Source organism: Marasmius oreades, chromosome 8 (assembly GCF_018924745.1).
Source record: "Marasmius oreades isolate 03SP1 chromosome 8, whole genome shotgun sequence".
NCBI classification, from domain to species: Eukaryota; Fungi; Basidiomycota; class Agaricomycetes; order Agaricales; family Marasmiaceae; genus Marasmius; species Marasmius oreades.
In genome coordinates this window covers 2,988,582-3,005,891 of record NC_057330.1, presented here as the reverse complement: position 1 = coordinate 3,005,891, position 17,310 = coordinate 2,988,582, and the positions used below count along the sequence as shown (strand labels likewise).

The 17,310-nt window shown below is 44.4% G+C and overlaps 5 protein-coding genes across 5 annotated transcripts; 4 read left to right on the top strand and 1 right to left on the bottom strand.

The window, feature by feature from the left end:
* Positions 1 to 492: 492 nt before the first annotated feature.
* On the top strand, positions 493 to 1,135 carry E1B28_012881 (uncharacterized protein; the record flags this gene model as incomplete). The annotated part of the gene is made up of 4 exons (XM_043158037.1): positions 493 to 636; positions 705 to 871; positions 927 to 999; positions 1,073 to 1,135. The coding sequence occupies 4 exons, from the start codon at positions 493 to 495 to the stop codon at positions 1,133 to 1,135; spliced, it is 447 nt and encodes a 148-aa protein (XP_043005407.1).
* A 6,189-nt stretch (positions 1,136 to 7,324) lies between these two features.
* On the bottom strand, positions 7,325 to 7,764 carry E1B28_012880 (uncharacterized protein; the record flags this gene model as incomplete). The annotated part of the gene is made up of 2 exons (XM_043158036.1): positions 7,325 to 7,633; positions 7,702 to 7,764. The coding sequence occupies 2 exons, from the start codon at positions 7,762 to 7,764 to the stop codon at positions 7,325 to 7,327; spliced, it is 372 nt and encodes a 123-aa protein (XP_043005406.1).
* Positions 7,765 to 8,466: 702 nt separating this feature from the next.
* Positions 8,467 to 9,449, top strand: E1B28_012879 (uncharacterized protein; the record flags this gene model as incomplete). The annotated part of the gene is made up of 2 exons (XM_043158035.1): positions 8,467 to 8,941; positions 8,992 to 9,449. The coding sequence occupies 2 exons, from the start codon at positions 8,467 to 8,469 to the stop codon at positions 9,447 to 9,449; spliced, it is 933 nt and encodes a 310-aa protein (XP_043005405.1).
* Positions 9,450 to 9,926: 477 nt separating this feature from the next.
* E1B28_012878 (uncharacterized protein) lies at positions 9,927 to 10,445 on the top strand (the record flags this gene model as incomplete). The annotated part of the gene is made up of 1 exon (XM_043158034.1): positions 9,927 to 10,445. One exon carries the CDS (start codon positions 9,927 to 9,929, stop codon positions 10,443 to 10,445), a length of 519 nt encoding a protein of 172 aa, XP_043005404.1.
* A 368-nt stretch (positions 10,446 to 10,813) lies between these two features.
* E1B28_012877 (uncharacterized protein) lies at positions 10,814 to 11,665 on the top strand (the record flags this gene model as incomplete). The annotated part of the gene is made up of 3 exons (XM_043158033.1): positions 10,814 to 10,898; positions 10,956 to 11,218; positions 11,273 to 11,665. The coding sequence occupies 3 exons, from the start codon at positions 10,814 to 10,816 to the stop codon at positions 11,663 to 11,665; spliced, it is 741 nt and encodes a 246-aa protein (XP_043005403.1).
* Between the last annotated feature and the right edge of the window lie 5,645 nt (positions 11,666 to 17,310).

Sequence of the window (17,310 nt, the reverse complement as noted above, 5' to 3'; positions counted from 1 at the left end):
CATTCGACTGTTTGTAGCACACTTTCAACAATATCTGGCAGTACTTTGTATTGCTAAGTCTGGTTTGATACCGTAACAAAGGAGAGAGGTAACTTCCGAAAGCGGACGTAGGAACATTCTCTGTGTCATTTTTTCAAGGGCTCGCAAAGACGGCAAAGCTGGGGTAATCCGAACAGAGGGTTCTATCCCGAACGTTGGACTCAACTGAGGAGGAGTCCTTAAGACGTATATACCTATTGTTCAATTCGATGACCGGTGCAATCATACTTCCGGTCATCTTCGGGACCAAGAACATACTAGAACTTGTGGCGCTTAAGATATTATTGAAATTACTCGCATCCTGCGCGGATTATTATTTTCATAGTTAACCGTTATTATTATTTGATTCCTGACACTATTGGCAAGACTCATAAATAGAAGATATTTGTAAGCCTCGATATCGACTATAAAAGCTCCCTACATCCTCCTCTCTATCTCATCACTCACTCTCAAATGTCTCTTAAACGTGGAAAATACTTGATCTTCGACGAACGCGGCAACCTCATTTCCCGTCTCCTCTATGAAGACAAATCATTTGCTGGTCCCAAAGTGCCCATTGTCAAGCATGTCAGGCCTATTCCGCCTGACCCTGCCACGGTCAGTTATTGACTAAACTCTTTGATGGACCATGGATCTTACTCAACGGCTTTCTCTCGTATACACAGTGGACAGTTGAACCACTGATAGGAGGCAAACCCAACACATACGTTTTGTCCAATCGGGACGCTGCCACCGACGAAAGCAATGGCTTGGTGTGGGCCAATGGCGATAGTATACTCCCTCCACCTTCATGGATTATTTTTCCTCTCCCTGGCAAACATAACAGATACTAGTACATATCTACTTTTTTTTCCGGATCTTCGGAGTGATTAACCTGTTTCACCCAGTATCACCCGAGAGGATGACTCCGAGCGCCCAGGAGGATCATGGGTCGTTCCCGAGGGGGATGAACAAGCTCAGGTGAGCAAGTTTGTGTCTGTTCCCTCAGACCTCCTCGTTCATCCGCGTCCGATGTTTCTAACTCACCCAACAGATTAAATTCTTTTCTCCGAGTGTTCGACCATCCGAGTTCCAGTTTGTTCACATTTTGGACTGAAACATGGGATATTACTCATCAGCTTCGAGATTATTGAATGAATAAATGTAGTGGATGTTTGTGTTGTTAGTGTGTAGTACGAGTGTGACTATTGGTCTGGAGAAATTGATGTTTGATTTGCTGTTGAATGCACACTGTGGCGTCGAGTAGAGAGAGTTTTTTTTCTCTCTCTGATTTCTTGAATCAAACCCTCAAACGGTAAACCTTGTAACGTGCCGCCAGGAATGACCGATGCATTTTGAATTGGAAGGCCCGCTAGGTAATCCGAGCAAATAATAACAGATAACGGTCGAATGTTCGGATTTTCCCTGCCCCGTGGCAAAGTAGTGATCTTCACTCTCGTGATAGTATCGATTCCTCGCATAACCAAGCAGCACGGAACGGCTTTACAGCCACAACGAATACTGAAACTGTCAAGCACGCTTCCGGGCCGCTGGCTGAGCGAGTCAGCGAGTTAATCTTACTTCAACTCGTACTGCCTGACCTTCATGGACTCTGGATTTGGTACATACTGGACGAGACCCACTAAAATGCCCGGGCTGAAGGTCAACGCACGTTGGGACTTGAGTTGAAGCTTTAAAGTTTCGGAGCTCGGCATTTCGGAAATATCCGACGAGTATTTGCTTTGCCGCGGTTCCTTGATCGAGATCGAAGATGCCGGTGTCAATATCATCCGTATACAAGCTATAAACTCACTAGAAACTCACTAGTACGTATACTCGTTAGTTCGTCAATCCCCACAATTACTTAGTATGCCTAGCATCTTGAGGTCTACTTGTTTACTTGTTTACTTGTTCTTGAGGAGTGCATATTATTATTTTTCTTGATATGCGTTCTTACACCTCTTACCGAGATGCACAAGGTTCGATTCCCGTCAAGTTCGTCAATCACTGAAGACGCCATTCGAACAGGGTTATATTCAGAGATATAACCGCCCTACATTATCATTACAGACCCTCTCTTCTACTTCATCCTAAGGATCCGACGTGCTTATGTTGCCAAAATTGGAGCGTAAGAACGGTGTACCACTACCATCGCTTTCAATCGACCAAACAGAGCAACCCAGGATTCTTGCATCTACAAAATAAAGTTTGCACATTCGTCCAGAATGCAAGGAAGCGTTAACACTTACTCATATCCAGTCGGTGACCTATCGCTCTTGCAACAATTCTGGTCCGTGAAGGGGCCTACGAATACAAGTCAGTCAATCATCGGAGACCTCGAGCGGTCTTTCGAAATATCGGGCGTACAGTTCTGCGACATCGGTCGACGGTAAGTTAGCTAGGACTAAATATCGTATTAAAAGAACAAAAATGGACTGACAAGGGGCGGATAAGCAGACAAATTGCACTCGACAATTGGACCGACAGCTGTAAGTTTAAGGAAATTGACGGTAAGCACTCATGTCGACGATCAAAAACGGCAAAGAAGTCACTAACAAATATCTTGACGCTCCACAAGGGGATTAGCAGAGACAATACTCGCCACCACGAGAAGAGTAGAAGTTAATTGAACGAAGGATCGCATATTGGAAGGCTCAGAAGGGAGGACTGACAAGGAAAAAGAGTCTCTGCGGGTAGCGTTTATATACCCCACGAGAGGAGGGATGCCGGAAAGAGACTAGCCTCCATATTCCGCTGTTTTGAACATCTATAACTGGGTAACACGGGAGATACACTCACTCTACATACTCAACTTCCGATCTTACCGTGAAGCGGCACGCCAAGTTTAGATTGCCTGTTAAGTGGAGCTGTATATGCAAACACCCGCCGTCTGCTAGGAGGAGGGACTACTAGCACTCATCGTCAATGCCAGCGCCAGAAGCTTTCAGCCACTCATCCTCAGGTAATAGTACCGGCTTATAACCCTGTAATGAAGGGGAACACGTACCCATACGAGTTGCCCAAAATAAAAAAGGTCTGTTTATGGTCTTTAATCCTGTACCGTTGACCGGTAAATGTTTAAACCTTCCCCTAAGTAGTAAACGGGCTGTTCATGCATATGGCTTAAAATCTCCATTCCGTTGGCTTACACTCCCGCTGATATTTGTGGCTTATAACCCCGCGTGGTTCGCTGTTGACTTACAATACAACCCCTCACACTGATTACAGCGGAACTTGAGGAACGCAAAACCCGGACCCAAGTTGAGATTCGGAAGTTCCAGTTTATAGTTTCTTCTCTGTCGCCTCGTGGCCTTTCCGAGTTTAAAATTTTGGGAGAGCGCCTGTCCTTATATTTCCGTCCGAAGCTCCCGGATTAACCCTGCCCGCACCCTGGGAAAATTATCCAGTGTCCACTGCCTCCAAGAGGGAGTCCATAATTGGATATCATGGAGTCTCAATTATAATTGAGCTCTATGTACAGGAACTGCGCGACGGAACTGTCGAATACGAGCAGATGGTGGCAATAGAAAGTTTCAACAGACGCGCCAGCGGCCACTGTGTTTTAGGTCACCAAGCAGGTGATCGCGATGTTCCTGGACCTGTCACGCTGGCGGTCCGCCCGGAGTTCACGGAGCTTCGTTAGTAACAACCATCACTATTCACGCTCAATGGACGCACTCCTAGTCACTCTTGTTCCATTCTCTCAATGACCGTTTCATCAAGGATGGTGAAGAATACCAAAAGCATAACGTCCAGAGACGCAATTGGCGACGATTAGACCCACTACACATCCATATGCTGGTGAAGACCTCTCAGCGTCAAAAGGCCATGACACCTCAAAAATTTCAGATAAAATCACTGAAACCTTGTGGATAACCCGCAGCTTTTTTCTCCATCAACGGCCCAAACGCAAACTTCGTCTGAACACGGAGATCCGGTACGAAATCAAAGCCTTATGGCGAGGAAAGTTGCGAAATTTGGAATGGCACTGGTAGGAGATTACATATCTTGGAGGTGCGTCTCTTACCTTCTACCTAAAATCTTATTGATTCATCGTAGATATCAACTGATTTTTGCAGACGTTGGAAGGATGTCTACTTCTTTATTAAACAGAACCCGTCAGATTCCAGTAAATTCATGCATTTTGTTTAAACCAGAGACGTCGCGACGTCTCTCTCAACTCAAACTCAAATCAAAAGTTTAAATTTATTTTGAGCGACCCCTTAAATGCCCACTTGTGAACAATATTATTAGTAGCTCTGAGCCCTGTAGAATATAGTAATCTCAATCGTGCTTCCAGAATTTAATTCAACTGAATCTCAAAAGTTCAATTTAATCTCAATGTCTCAAAAATCAAGTTGAGAACCAGTGAGTTGTTCATAGTTCAAGTAAATGAAAGTACATACTAGATTGAATAGTTTATTATTCAGAGTGCATGTTTAGGCTGCTAGTGTTGCTTGTATTTAACCTAGACTGAGATACAGGGTAGTGTTAACTGTTTTGATTGTGTTACACCCACACACATGCCATATCATGTACTTAGAAAAAATTGCTTAGCACTTTGTGGGAGAATTTTTTCTAAGTACCTGATATGGCATGCATGTGGGTGTAACACAATCAAAACAGTTAACACTACCCTGTATCTCAGTCTAGGTTAAATACAAGCAACACTAGCAGCCTAAACATGTACTCTGAATAATAAACTATTCAATCTAGTATATACTTTCATTTACTTGAACTATGCAGGATTTGGCTGTTGCTGTTATATTCATCTTCGAAATCTGCACAGCAGAGCTACCTTACATTCGGTCCTTTCCTTGGGAGTGACATGGATATTCTTAGGTAAACAGTTGAGATGCATAGGAGTTGGAAGGCTACCATATTGTTGTTGGTATGATCTATTTCAGAATCAGAGGTTGAGGGTGGAAAGAAGATGGGAGGAGCAATGTTTCAGGAAGGACAGAGTCATGTGGATATTATGGATGAATGGTGAAATGCACAAACTGCATCTGTTGGAGAAGGGCCAATAGTAGAGCTGTCAGAGGATTCTGGAAGGCTGCAGGATAGGCTGCGAGTCTCGGAACATCAGCAGTTTGGCTATTGGTATCGTTCTCGAGCGAACATTATGATGCGTTGATCACTGAGCTCAGGCCCAATAGAGTTTCAAAACCCGGATACATAATTCAACTAGTGCATTGTCCAATGACAATTTGTATGCAAAATCTCCGCAGGTATTGTTCATTTGATTTATCTAATATCAACGATGATCTAAATCGCACCCCTCAAAATATACATTCAGACACATTTATTTCATTCAAAATTGCTTGGCAGGCCTGACAGAAACAGTCAGACTCAGATTTTGTGATGGAATTCTCTTAAGTTAGACAGTTCCCTTGTGAATCGTGATGCGTAGGCTACCGTCCCCGCCAATGAGCTCATCTGTCTACAGTACTAGTTGGCTACTGCATTCCTTCTTCTGATTTGACTTCTCATTGTTCAGACAAGCCTTCTTACAGTTCACAATGCCCAGTGGTGACTTGGTATTTGAAAAAGTCAGGCAGCTTGTAGAAAGCATCAAGCTTCTTGATTTTCCAACTTATCTCCCTTCACACCAGGCACCAGTGATGGAGATGCAGATGATGGTTCGGCTTGGAGATCCTGATTGCCTGTCTGGCAGGCCCCAGGCTCTTCGCTTCAATACACATCCGATCACCCAATGCCCTCTCTTCACCCAGTTTGAGAAGGAAAGCTGTTATTGGGAGATTATGGACAGGTTGAAAAATCTGAATACAATCTCAGTGGATGATGGGAAAGGTAAGCATTGTGACCTCGCCTTTTATACCCCTTAGATCCGAAGTATTCCAACATCCTTCCCTGTGTGCTTGACTAGAACTGAGGTTCAGGATTAACAGGGTGGTTCTATCGAGGCATGGAAGCCAGGCTTGGGCCTCGTGAGAGCAGTTGAAACTTGGAATGAGCGGCTGAGCATCACTGGTTTTGAAGTGATCGCACTGTGGATGAGGGTGTACTCAGTCATCAGGGGAAATATGGAATATAGATTCACTGAGAGGCAATGTACTCCGAATTGGCATCAAGGCAGGTCCATGCAAAACTTACAAAGCAACAAAAGCTCAATTGTACATGTCTCGAGAGCCACCCACCAATTCCAACATTGCAGCACCCTTAATCTACTCTTCACGGTCCTTCAAATATCCACTCTCTTGCTACCAATTATCAAATGGAAGGATGGCAGGAAAGCCACACTGGCAGCATTTCAGGCCAGCTGCATGGTCAAATTTGAATCCCCGCCTTCCATTAGCACAACGGTAATTTGGACTACGCGGGTGCCGTTGACTCTGAGCTGAGAAATGGGATGCCCTTGGACTTCAATGGCAGTTGGGTCACCTGCCATTTCACCAAAGGGCGAGGTAGGCCTATTCAATCAGATTGTTTGATACACTGCCCATTAGTAGGAGCCAGTAGCTGGGTCCAATGTAGGTAAATGCCCTGGATTATATCAATGCCCCACTCAAGCACCACAGCTTCTGTGGTAGCACATGAATCGCAAATTACTCCTTCAGCCCTCTTGTCTTTACAGCAGATTGCAGAACTTTGGACGCCTGCAATTTTTTTTTTCAGGCTGTGAAATACTGTCCAGCGGTCAAAACTGCTGCAGCTCACTCAGTTCCCGATAAACTGTAGTTATTCTTGTAGTTCTGGATAGCTGTACTCAGTAGCTAGAGAATGACATTGATATCTTATGACAAAAAGACTCTTGTGGTGTTGTGCTCCTCAATGTCAAATTTTACCCTTATGCTGCCTTTTCTTTCATAACCAACACTATATCATGCCTCAAAACCTCCAATTCAACGACTTCAGTGCCATGACTCCGCAGACCTCAAGAGATGGGTCATATACTCTGTGGGGTCCAGGTAGGACAAAATTCTTCCTAAGAATTCCTCCTATCGTTGGCTGAATTTCCACCTATGACAGGATGAAAATAGGTAGAAATTTTGACTAATTTACTTACTGAAATTTGCCCAAAAATCGGGCAAATTCATCCTATTTCGTGATGGGCTTGATAGATTGATTATTATCCAACAATAGGGTATTTTGTAACCTAAGGTGTTGGATACTTTTGCACCCATCATATGCGCCATAGAAAGAATGGAAACATTATATTCAAATCAGTATACAATAACACATGCCATTCATGAGTCTGTCAACCTGATTAAGGGTGCAGCGTGCACTGTTCGACTCTCACAATCATTGCGGGTCCTTTTCCTATGACCACCTTGCCAGCTTATCAGTCATCCTCATCATTGTTCTCGCCCTCTTTCTCGATTTCGTCCTCCCGGCCACTCAACTCCTCTTCCGAATCACTCCCCGACTTTCTCCTCTTCCTACTTCCAGGTGTTTGCCCACATTTACGTTTACTACCAGTGGCACCTTCCCTGTCAGCTCCACGTCGTTTTGCGGCATTCTGGACAAGATAATTGTACTTTGCAGGCCGTTGGACCACATTTTGCTTGTAAAGTTTGCGTCGGAGGTGCTTGAGGGAGCTGTTGATGATGGCAATGGTGGCCCAGTCACCAGCACATCGGGCAAGGAGCGGCTAGCGTTGACGCATCTAATGGACAATGTATGTTTAGTTGTTGTATACTGTAATCCATTCAGACTTACAACTGCTAGAAATTGGCTTTGCATTTCAATCGGTTGCTCCCTAAATGGAGTTTTGGGATCCATTCCAGATTGCACGAACATATTACAACAATCAACCTAACGATTCCAATCAGCAGTCTTGAGATAGATGCAGGATAAACAGGGGTGGTAAGTACTGACCTGGATGGCGTTGTATATATCCTTGCTCTGATGGTCCTTATCCAGTTCCAGATGTTCACAGATCTTGGTTGATCCTTTGACTGGTGGTTTTGGGATGGAACCAGCTGCAGTACCACTAGTGTTTTGTTTGAGTTGTTGAACCAAGACAGCATTTGCTGCTCGCTGCTGTTCCAACTCAACTGATAATGCGGTTCTGTTTAATTATTACTCGCTATAGTGGTGAGTGGATTTCGATTGGCATGGGCAGAGCCTTCCTGTTGGCTGTTGTTGACTAGAGTGTTATTTTGATCTGTAACCTTCTTTTTGGCAGGATATTGGTTTTCAAGCCGTGTGGAGTTTTTCTGGTAGCTGCGGTTTTGGACATGTCTGGTGTTGGTGGTCAGACAATTTCGCAACAGTATTGGAGTTTAAGGGGTTGTGGCTGCTAAAGGCAGAAGACGAAGCTGGTGGGAGTCCTGGTAGACGTGGCAACCTAGTGTCGGTCATGACGTTGTTACCTGCTATGCCGTCGCATATATCTGTATGTTTTTCTTTGATTTGCAATCAAATAACGTTAGGTTCCTTTTGTCCCCAAACTTCCTTGTACAACATCCTACACCTCTTGTTATGCCATCCAATGTCTGGTGCACACATTGCAGTGAATATGTCACTAGGAAGCGTGCGCGTGAACATCGAAACTTGATGTATTCACCTTATTCACATACTGCTAGCACTGTCATACCTTCGACACAATTTCCACCGCACACTTCTGTTCCAGAACCTATTTTACCTCCACCTGAACAATCATTCCTTGACGATGACGAGCCTCTGAATGAGATTGCCGGGCCCAGACCTTTCAAACTGTCCACTGGAGAGCCGATGAATCCAGTACTTCGGGCTCGAGTTGAGGATGCCGATTCAGATGATGGGGATGAGATGGATTGTGACGATTGGCGAGAGTTAGATCCAGCAGATGCTGAGAGGCTAGATGAGGAAGATATGTTTGCCTGGGAACAATTTCAACAGCAATACTGTGTTCAGCATGCTGGCCTGACTTTTGAAGACAACATGAGGCTTGAATATGAGTGGAATGCTACCAACAGTGTGTATTACCTCTATCATTTGTTGCATCTACTCATGTACATATATTAGCTACTCTTGGGGAATATGATGTTGCTATCTGTCGTGCATTTGCATTCAAAGTTACAGAGCATATCACTGATAAAGCTTTTGAAAAAGTTCCGTTTGCATTCCCTCGTGGCCCAGAACAGACACCGCTACCCAAACTGGATAGTTTGAACAGCCGAATAAAGCTGCTTGCCAGGATTTACCCCCAATTGTATGATATGTGTCCGCAATCATGCTGCTGCTATGCTGGTGCTTATGAAAAACTTGATAAATGTCCGTTCTGTGAGGAGCCTTGTTTCCGGAGTGATAGGTGTGCTCGCAAACATTTTACATATATCCCCCTCATTCCCCGACTCAAAGCCTTTGCTCGAAGTGAACCCATGGCCACCAAGATGCGCTATCATGGTCACGAACACCAACATGTACCTGGAATGTCGTCAGATATATTTGATGGCAAATCCTATCGCCGTCTTCTTCAATGACATATTCACATTGGTGGGGAGCAACAAATTCCAAAGTACTTCGAAGATCCTAGAGATATTGCACTGGGCCTTTCCACTGACGGTTTTGCCCCCCATAAACATTGCAAGGCTACAGCCTGGCCGCTAATACTATTCAACTATAACCTCCCCCCTGACATCCGCTTTCATGTCGAGCATATTCTTTCACTTGGTGTCATACCGGGCCCAAAAAAACCAACTGATATTGATTCCTTCCTCTGGCCTCTAATATGGGAGCTCGAGAAACTCTCAAGTGGGGTTGCTGCTTATGATGTTCTCGGCAATGTTATGTTCTCATTGCGAGCCTTCCTCATCATCGTTTTTGGTGATATACCTGCAGTATCAATGCTGATGCATATGAAGGGGCACAATGGAAAGTCTCCCTGTCGTATGTGCTCTATTGATGGAGTGACCGGGCCTGATGGCAAAACCCATTATGTACCACTATCCCGCCCTTGGATGAATGATGATCATGATCCACAAAACCTCCCCCTCAGAACTCACCAAGGGCTTCTTGCGCAGGCAGTTGAGGTTCAGAGTGCTCGAACTGATGCAGAAGCTGACCGACTTTCCCAGCGATATGGGATCAAACAAGTTCCAGGTCTCTCTTTTGTCGATTCCCTTATTTTTCCAACTTCATTCCCATACGACTTTATGCACCTCATTTGGGAGAACCTTCTCCCAAATCTGATTCTCCATTGGACCGGTGAGTTCAAGGGTCTGGACGAAGGGTCAGAAAGCTACACTATTGACTTGGCAGTTTGGAAAGCTATCGGAAAGGAAACTGTGGCAACGGGTAGTACAATACCCTCTGCCTATAGTGCTCGCATACCCGATATTTCCAGGGACAGATCCTACATGTTGGCTGAAATGCGTTCATTTTGGACCCTGTATCTTGGTCCGGTTCTTTTACACAACCACCTTTCCCCTCGATACTTCCGGCATTTCATTTCCTTGGTGAAGCTCCTCAATATCTGACTTCAATTTGAGATATCGGAGGCAGAGATTGTAGTTCTACAGAAAGGATTTGCGGAGTGGGTTCTAGAATACGAAAAGTAAGTTTAAAACCTACGATTCTCAACTCAGTTCCCTGTATTTCTGACACAGTGCTCTGAATCAGGTTTTATTATCAAAATTCAAGAGAACGTCTTTCTACATGCCCACTCACTGTCCATGCCCTCCTTCACATTGCAGATGGAATAGCGGAAATGGGTCCGGTTTGGTGCTATTGGGCGTTTCCGATGGAACGATATTGCGGTTCGCTACAGCCAGCGATTCAGAGTAGACGATGGCCATACTGCTCTATTGACCACTTTGTACTGGAGTCGGCTCAAATAACCCAGATAATGTGTGTCTACAATGTTGTTCATGAGCTATCTTTATGTCTGCCACCCTCCTCAAAGGTCCATGGTTCTTTTCAATCCCTTTTATGTAAGTTCCATTTCGCGATCCCAGGCTCGAGTGGACGTTAATGTACGCTTCGTTTAGATCCAAATCACATCTTTCTGCCTCCCAAAGGACCAGGATGGGAATGTATCACTTCCGGCCTGATGACGAGCATCTGTGCTGCGCTCGTTACTCGTTTCAACTCAAAGAACATTAAGATAGGCACTGTTCGAAAGCACATCAAAAATGCACATATCGAGATGTGGGGCCGTGTCAAGTTGATGGATTCTGAAGAGGGTGATACAATCTGGGCGTCTTGCGTTGGTATGGTCCCTCAAGATTCTCGGGATGCCACATATGTACGAGTATGTTCCTTTATCACTACTACTAACATAGTTCATTACTCACAAGTTCCTCAGTATCTAGCTCTGGTCGATGTTTACGCACGGCTCAAGAAGTTCAAGCCAAAGTTCGAGATGCGAACTTTCTATAGCCAGTTGGAGCATATCATTCTTATCCGGTTCAGCGATGACGCCTGTCAGGAATTTCAAATACAAATGGGCTCGGACATCATTCTTGCATCTATAAGAAGATGCAAGCTTGATAAGGATCAACCTCTGGAGGCGCTTGGATTACACTTCCACTATTATTCTAATCTTGGCAGGCATGAGGTCATTGGAATTGAGAGCATCAAGTGTCTTGTTGGTCGGGTAAAGGATGGGGGTCATGGATGGGTGGTCATGGACTGCAGCGGCTCGCTCGCACGAGAGTTGTATGAGGGAGACAATGATTTCGAAAATGACTTACGGTAGGATGAGGACAGGTGAAATTTTGTCCTACCGATTTAGATAAAAGTTTGATTTCCTTGTCATTATGTATTTGGAGAATTTTCTACCTACCATAGGACAAATTTATGGATAAAAAATAACCTGGAAAATAGTGTACTTTCAAAATCATCCTATTGTAGGCGAAGCAGATCATATCATCCTACGATAGACGGAAGTTCATCCTATCCGGACTGCACAGTGATACCAGAAATATACCCTTGGTTTGAAGCCAACAAACATTGCAATCAACCTCGATATACCTGTCCAAGTAGTGCTGTGGGTCATTCAGATGTGGAACCGGCTTTTTGTGCTTTTTCCTCTTTTCTTTGATGCAGTTTTCTTGGCTCTGGCCATAGCATGAGATGTAGGTGATGGAACAGTACTGGCAACAGCTCGTTTGGCTGCACATGAGTCATTGGCCCGAAATGGCATAGTGCTGGACAGTACATAAAATCGTTGTCATTCCCTAACTACAGATTACCACTATCCAGAACTACAGAAAGATCTAGGATTGACTGAAGATTGAGCGAGCTACGATTTTGCGACTTCTGCCAGTGGGCAAATTTTTCATGCCTGAGGGAAAAAAAATATTACACGCATGCCCTAAGTTCTGCAATCTGCTGTAAAATATCTGAATTCAGCTGTGGGAAAATTGGAGGTTTCGGGGTCCTGTGACATAAAACTGAAAGAAGGAAATTCAGGAAATCATGAACAAAAATTTTCAAGTTTTGACCAGAATTATGTACCACAGTAGGTCCTTGTTTAGGCACTTGCCTCTCTTCAGCTTATTATGTTTCAGCCAGTCATGCATCTCTACAATAGATGATATATAAAGCTCCACCATCCATTCCCTGATATCTCATACTCAAATATCCAATTTTCTTCCGAATGCAATGTACTCAACCCTCCAAAGCACTTCCTTCTCCAATGCTCAACGAGATAGTAGTCAACAACCCCATAAACCAACGTACGACACATGGCCACTACACCACGAATCATAACCACTACATCACCCATAACTATCATTACTATAGCGGTGTGGAGACTAGTACTAGGCAAGAGTCAGATGGAGACAATAAAGTAGGTGTTTAACTGTTTATCTACTGTCTGCCCAATTCATTTACGCTCAATGGCCCTCCTCTCCCTCCATCAGCAACTTGCCATGTCCAAATTATTCTCTGGAGCTCTCATGCTCCTCTTTGGGGTGTTCATGTTTCTCTGGCAATTTGTTAAGGCCCTTCTTTGTGCATTCACCACTGACAAAAAGACCTCAAAAGAGTGACTGAGTGCGCCTGGACAGTTGAGGCTGGTAATCTTTGTTTACAGGTGAATAACTGGGTTTTTTAGCTGCCAAAACTCAAATGCTGATGAACGATACCTTTGCTATTTCCAGGACAAGGCTGTTTGAAAGCACACGAGGAGATGGTATCAAAGCATAACTTAGTGGAGATAAAAGCGGAAATCTGAATGTAGCCTTATTAGCAGAATGCATCATAAAAAAAGTGATCCATGAACGCCTTCTAATCTCACCACTGACAATTCAGGTGATTTCCCCCAAGGCAAACAACGAAGATTGTGGCCTTTGCGCCGGCGGTCTACTGTACTCTGTCATGCCAGTTCAAAACTGTCATTTGATGAGTCAATGTTTTGGTTCCAAAACGGTTTAGAGGTTGAGCGGATCCATCAGCAAATATCTGGCCACGCTGCAATGCTAGTACCATGGGTAGTGGCCAACCTAACACTACACTACATGTAGTGAAGATTATAAGAGTCTTGTGATCGTCTTCCAACAGTCTTGCAACCAGTATAAAATCCAGTACGACCCACACCAATGTCTGCCACGGAATGGACAGGTTTTCAACAGTGTCACAGTGCTGTGGTGGGACTCTCAGTATCCTGCAAAATCCGATGTGAGATGGTTAAAAACTACACTACCATGTATAACTCTTACCATCTGTGGCAGTGTGTAGCCGCTGTGAGCAGTTGTGGCCATAGCAGCGCATTTTGAGTGTTGGCAGGCAACCTGGGCAACTGGTCTTTGCGATGTTTTCAGTGATTTCCCAGTTGCTAAGGACCGCCTGCATCCAGACTAAATTTTCCCACGCTTCTTTTCCCTTTACCTCGTCGCCTCATCTACCTCAGTGTGTCTTTGCGTGTCCCTCTCTTCCCCTCCTCCCTCGGCGACGATCTCAATGACGTATTTCTGACTTCATAGTGCACGGACCGTCCCCAAAGATATATAAAGCGAATGAGTTGGCTCCCACTGCTCTCGTTTCTTTCTTCCCTCCCACCACCATCTCCCTCTCACAACGTTGCCCTCCCTCATCCTTTCTGTCCACACCAATCCTGTTACTATTACATTCCTCATACTTGATAGTCCTCAGCATATCCAGTTCATTGTCACTTTTCCAGCTGCAGGTGTCATCGGCGGTTGCTCTTTGATGGGCGGTTTTCAGGTGCATCATATGTTCTTTTCAATCCTCAAATGAACCTGATCACACCTTGTATTTCTCACAGGCTTTTACATTCTCAAGATGTCCCCCACTGCCCACGTCGACTACCACTGTTCTCGACCGCATATATGCAGTCATTGGCTATGTAGGTTTGCGATACCCGTCCTCTATCATGTTGCAGATACTCAAACCCTCTCGCCTACCTTTAGATATTATCTCCAACCACACTTTGCAGCGTCCCGGTATGTTTTCTTTTCCATAATCCACAATGTTGTAAATTGACCCTCCAGCAGGTATGTCAACTGTGATGATATAGTATGTGAAGCTGCAGCTGCTTGGTCATCTATTACCATCTCGGACTGTGAGTTGTTTTGTAATACTTTGATTGACACTGACCAGACGCTGATGACAACCCACTCCGCAGCCTGGCAATTGCAGTCCCGAATATCTTCACAACACTGTGCAATTTGAGGCTATTTACCACCCTAGACATGATGTACAGTATATACCATGTATTGAGGGAATAGATATGTTTTTTGTCCTTCCAAGCACTCTGATTAATTGATCATGTAGTTCTTTTCTTTTTTTTGAGGTTGTGGTGATTCGAGTTGTAACTTCCTTATAACAGGTGGTACTCGTCTAAACTACAACTACTGAATTCTATGGGTTGTGACCATCACAACCTTCATAACCCGCTACAACACCCCACAACTTGCTGCAAACTCCTGGAACCCGTTGCAACCCTCTGAATGCACTGCAATGCTGCCAATGCCCCGATACACCTCACAACCCACTTCAACTGGCTGCAACTCGTTGAAAATCCCCTCCGGTGTGGCAACGAATTGTTCTATTGGCGACAGTCTCCTGACAGTGTTGTGACAATGTTGCAGGACCCTTACAAACCCTGGAGTTCTGTTAAATCGAGCTGCCACCCGGTACCTCGGATTGTGGTCCAGATAACTGATCCTGAGGTATATAATGGCGTGGCAGCGTGGCAGGAATTTTGCTGATAACGAACAATTATACGACGAATCATATCATCTATAATCATCATTATCTTGGTGGTGCAGAGGCTACCCCTGCCAGTGGCAGTCGACGAGACAGAGATGGGGGTGCAAGTAAGAGATTTCTTACCTCTGGTTGGGTTTATTGACACTGAACTATGCTCCCTTTCGTCTTTCAGGGTCTAAGATTGATTTTGAGGCGATATATCTGACGCATCTTTGGGAAAAGAAGATCTGGGAGACGCGAAAGTCTGTGACATGTACTACACGAACTGAGGGTGGTTGCCATAGCTGATGGTGAGTTACGGATTATTTATCGACAAAACGGTTATCCTAACGAACGTATACCTCTATTCCAAATCACCCAGTGGAGCCCATGCAAATTCAAATTGAATCTATTCCTATCTCATTCTCAATCCCCACTCTTACTTTCGACTGCTTTGGGCAACCATGTTCATTGTCATTTTGTTATCGTTTTGTTCTCGGAATCTCACTGCTCGGGTCGCCCCCTGTTAAATCCGTTTCGGATCTTTTCGCATTTGTACAGCTCTTTGACTGCTTTCTATTAACCCAAAGTGACATTAACTTTAACTAATAGCATTTTTCTCACTGTCGCAGACCTGTTCGAACACGTCCAAAATTGAAGCTACCAAGTGCCACGTGCGAGTATCTTCGTCGTGGCAGAGCAAAACAAAATATTCCACCCCTTTTGACGTTTCTGCCATATCAAAAAGGTGCCCCCCCCACCTGACTCTAATGTTTGACAATATCAAAAGCGAGTATCCAATCTTGACGTTTTGCCATGCCAAAACACTTACCTTTCAGTCTGACATTTGACAACACCAAGCGCCCACCCCCAGCCTGATGTTGACGTTTTGCCATATCAAGGAATTCCCCTCCGACTTTGACATTTTTGTGATACAGGAAACTAATTTTGACGTTTGTCTTCCAACTTCAAAACTGCTGCTCGTTTGACGCTTACAAGACACTCACACTCGTCATCCAGACCAAAAACGGAACAGCAATGGCTTAAAACTGAACCCACAAGGCTACCTCAAATGTCCAGTGCCCACTCCCACAGTCAAAAAACTTGAACTCTCCCTCTTCCCATCGATTCAATCTCCGTTACTTCGCAAACCTCTTTGAACAGATGCCCAGTTTCTTCCCCAACGCAACACATGCATCTCTTCAAAACGCCTCCTTCTCCAACATTCAACATGGTCGAGACATAATCAATGACATTGGGAACCAGTCTACCACCCATAACCATTATTACACGATGAACAACTATGCGACCGTTCACAATCATCATTATTACTATGGTGGTGTGGACTCAGAGTCTGCTCGACGGCACAGGAACAAAATCCAAGTAGGTTGAAATCATATCCGCAGTTGATCATGTTAATCGTGCGGGTGGCTGAACTGTCTTTTGCTCCCCCACTGCAATCAGCATCCTAGATTGTCTCTGAAACGATTTCTTCGACGTCTCTTCTGGCTTGCTCAACGAAGGAGATGCAGGCAAGCAGTAATGGTCGTGAGCGGTACTTGAGCTGAGACTGCCAGTCACCGTTAATGGTGAGTTATCGGGATTTCTCATTACTTGTACGCTTACGAATGGTATTTGTTCTCTTTGAATTCAAGATTGGAATATCAATCCGAAGCTTTAATCATTATTCACAATTTGTCTTCTTCTCCTTATGGGGGTAGGCAATTCACGCTTCTGGCTTGTTGTGGGAAAACACGATTACTAATCACATCTGTCTCTGAAGTGCGGCCCTCTATTTTCCACTTGCTTCAGACAGCTTCACGTCAAATTAGATGAACAAATCACCTTTAGAATGCTTTATCTAAAAAATGGCCAGGGGGATTTTTGAAATTCCAACTATATCAAGAGTTACACTCCTGAAGTCACCCTTAATGCTGGTCAAACAAAATTTCCCCCAGCCAAATACATCATTTTTCATGTTAGAGATTGGTAGGAGCAAAAGAAACCTGGAAAAAAGAACAAGCAGAACAGAAAGTGTATCCCAATGATTTACCCCTAAGTCCTCAGCCAACATGACAGTAACGCATTGTGACTAGATAGATCGTCGAGACGCGGACATCTGACACATTTCAACAGTATTTTTATTCAATATAGCTTTATAGTATATACTACGATTTATTATACATG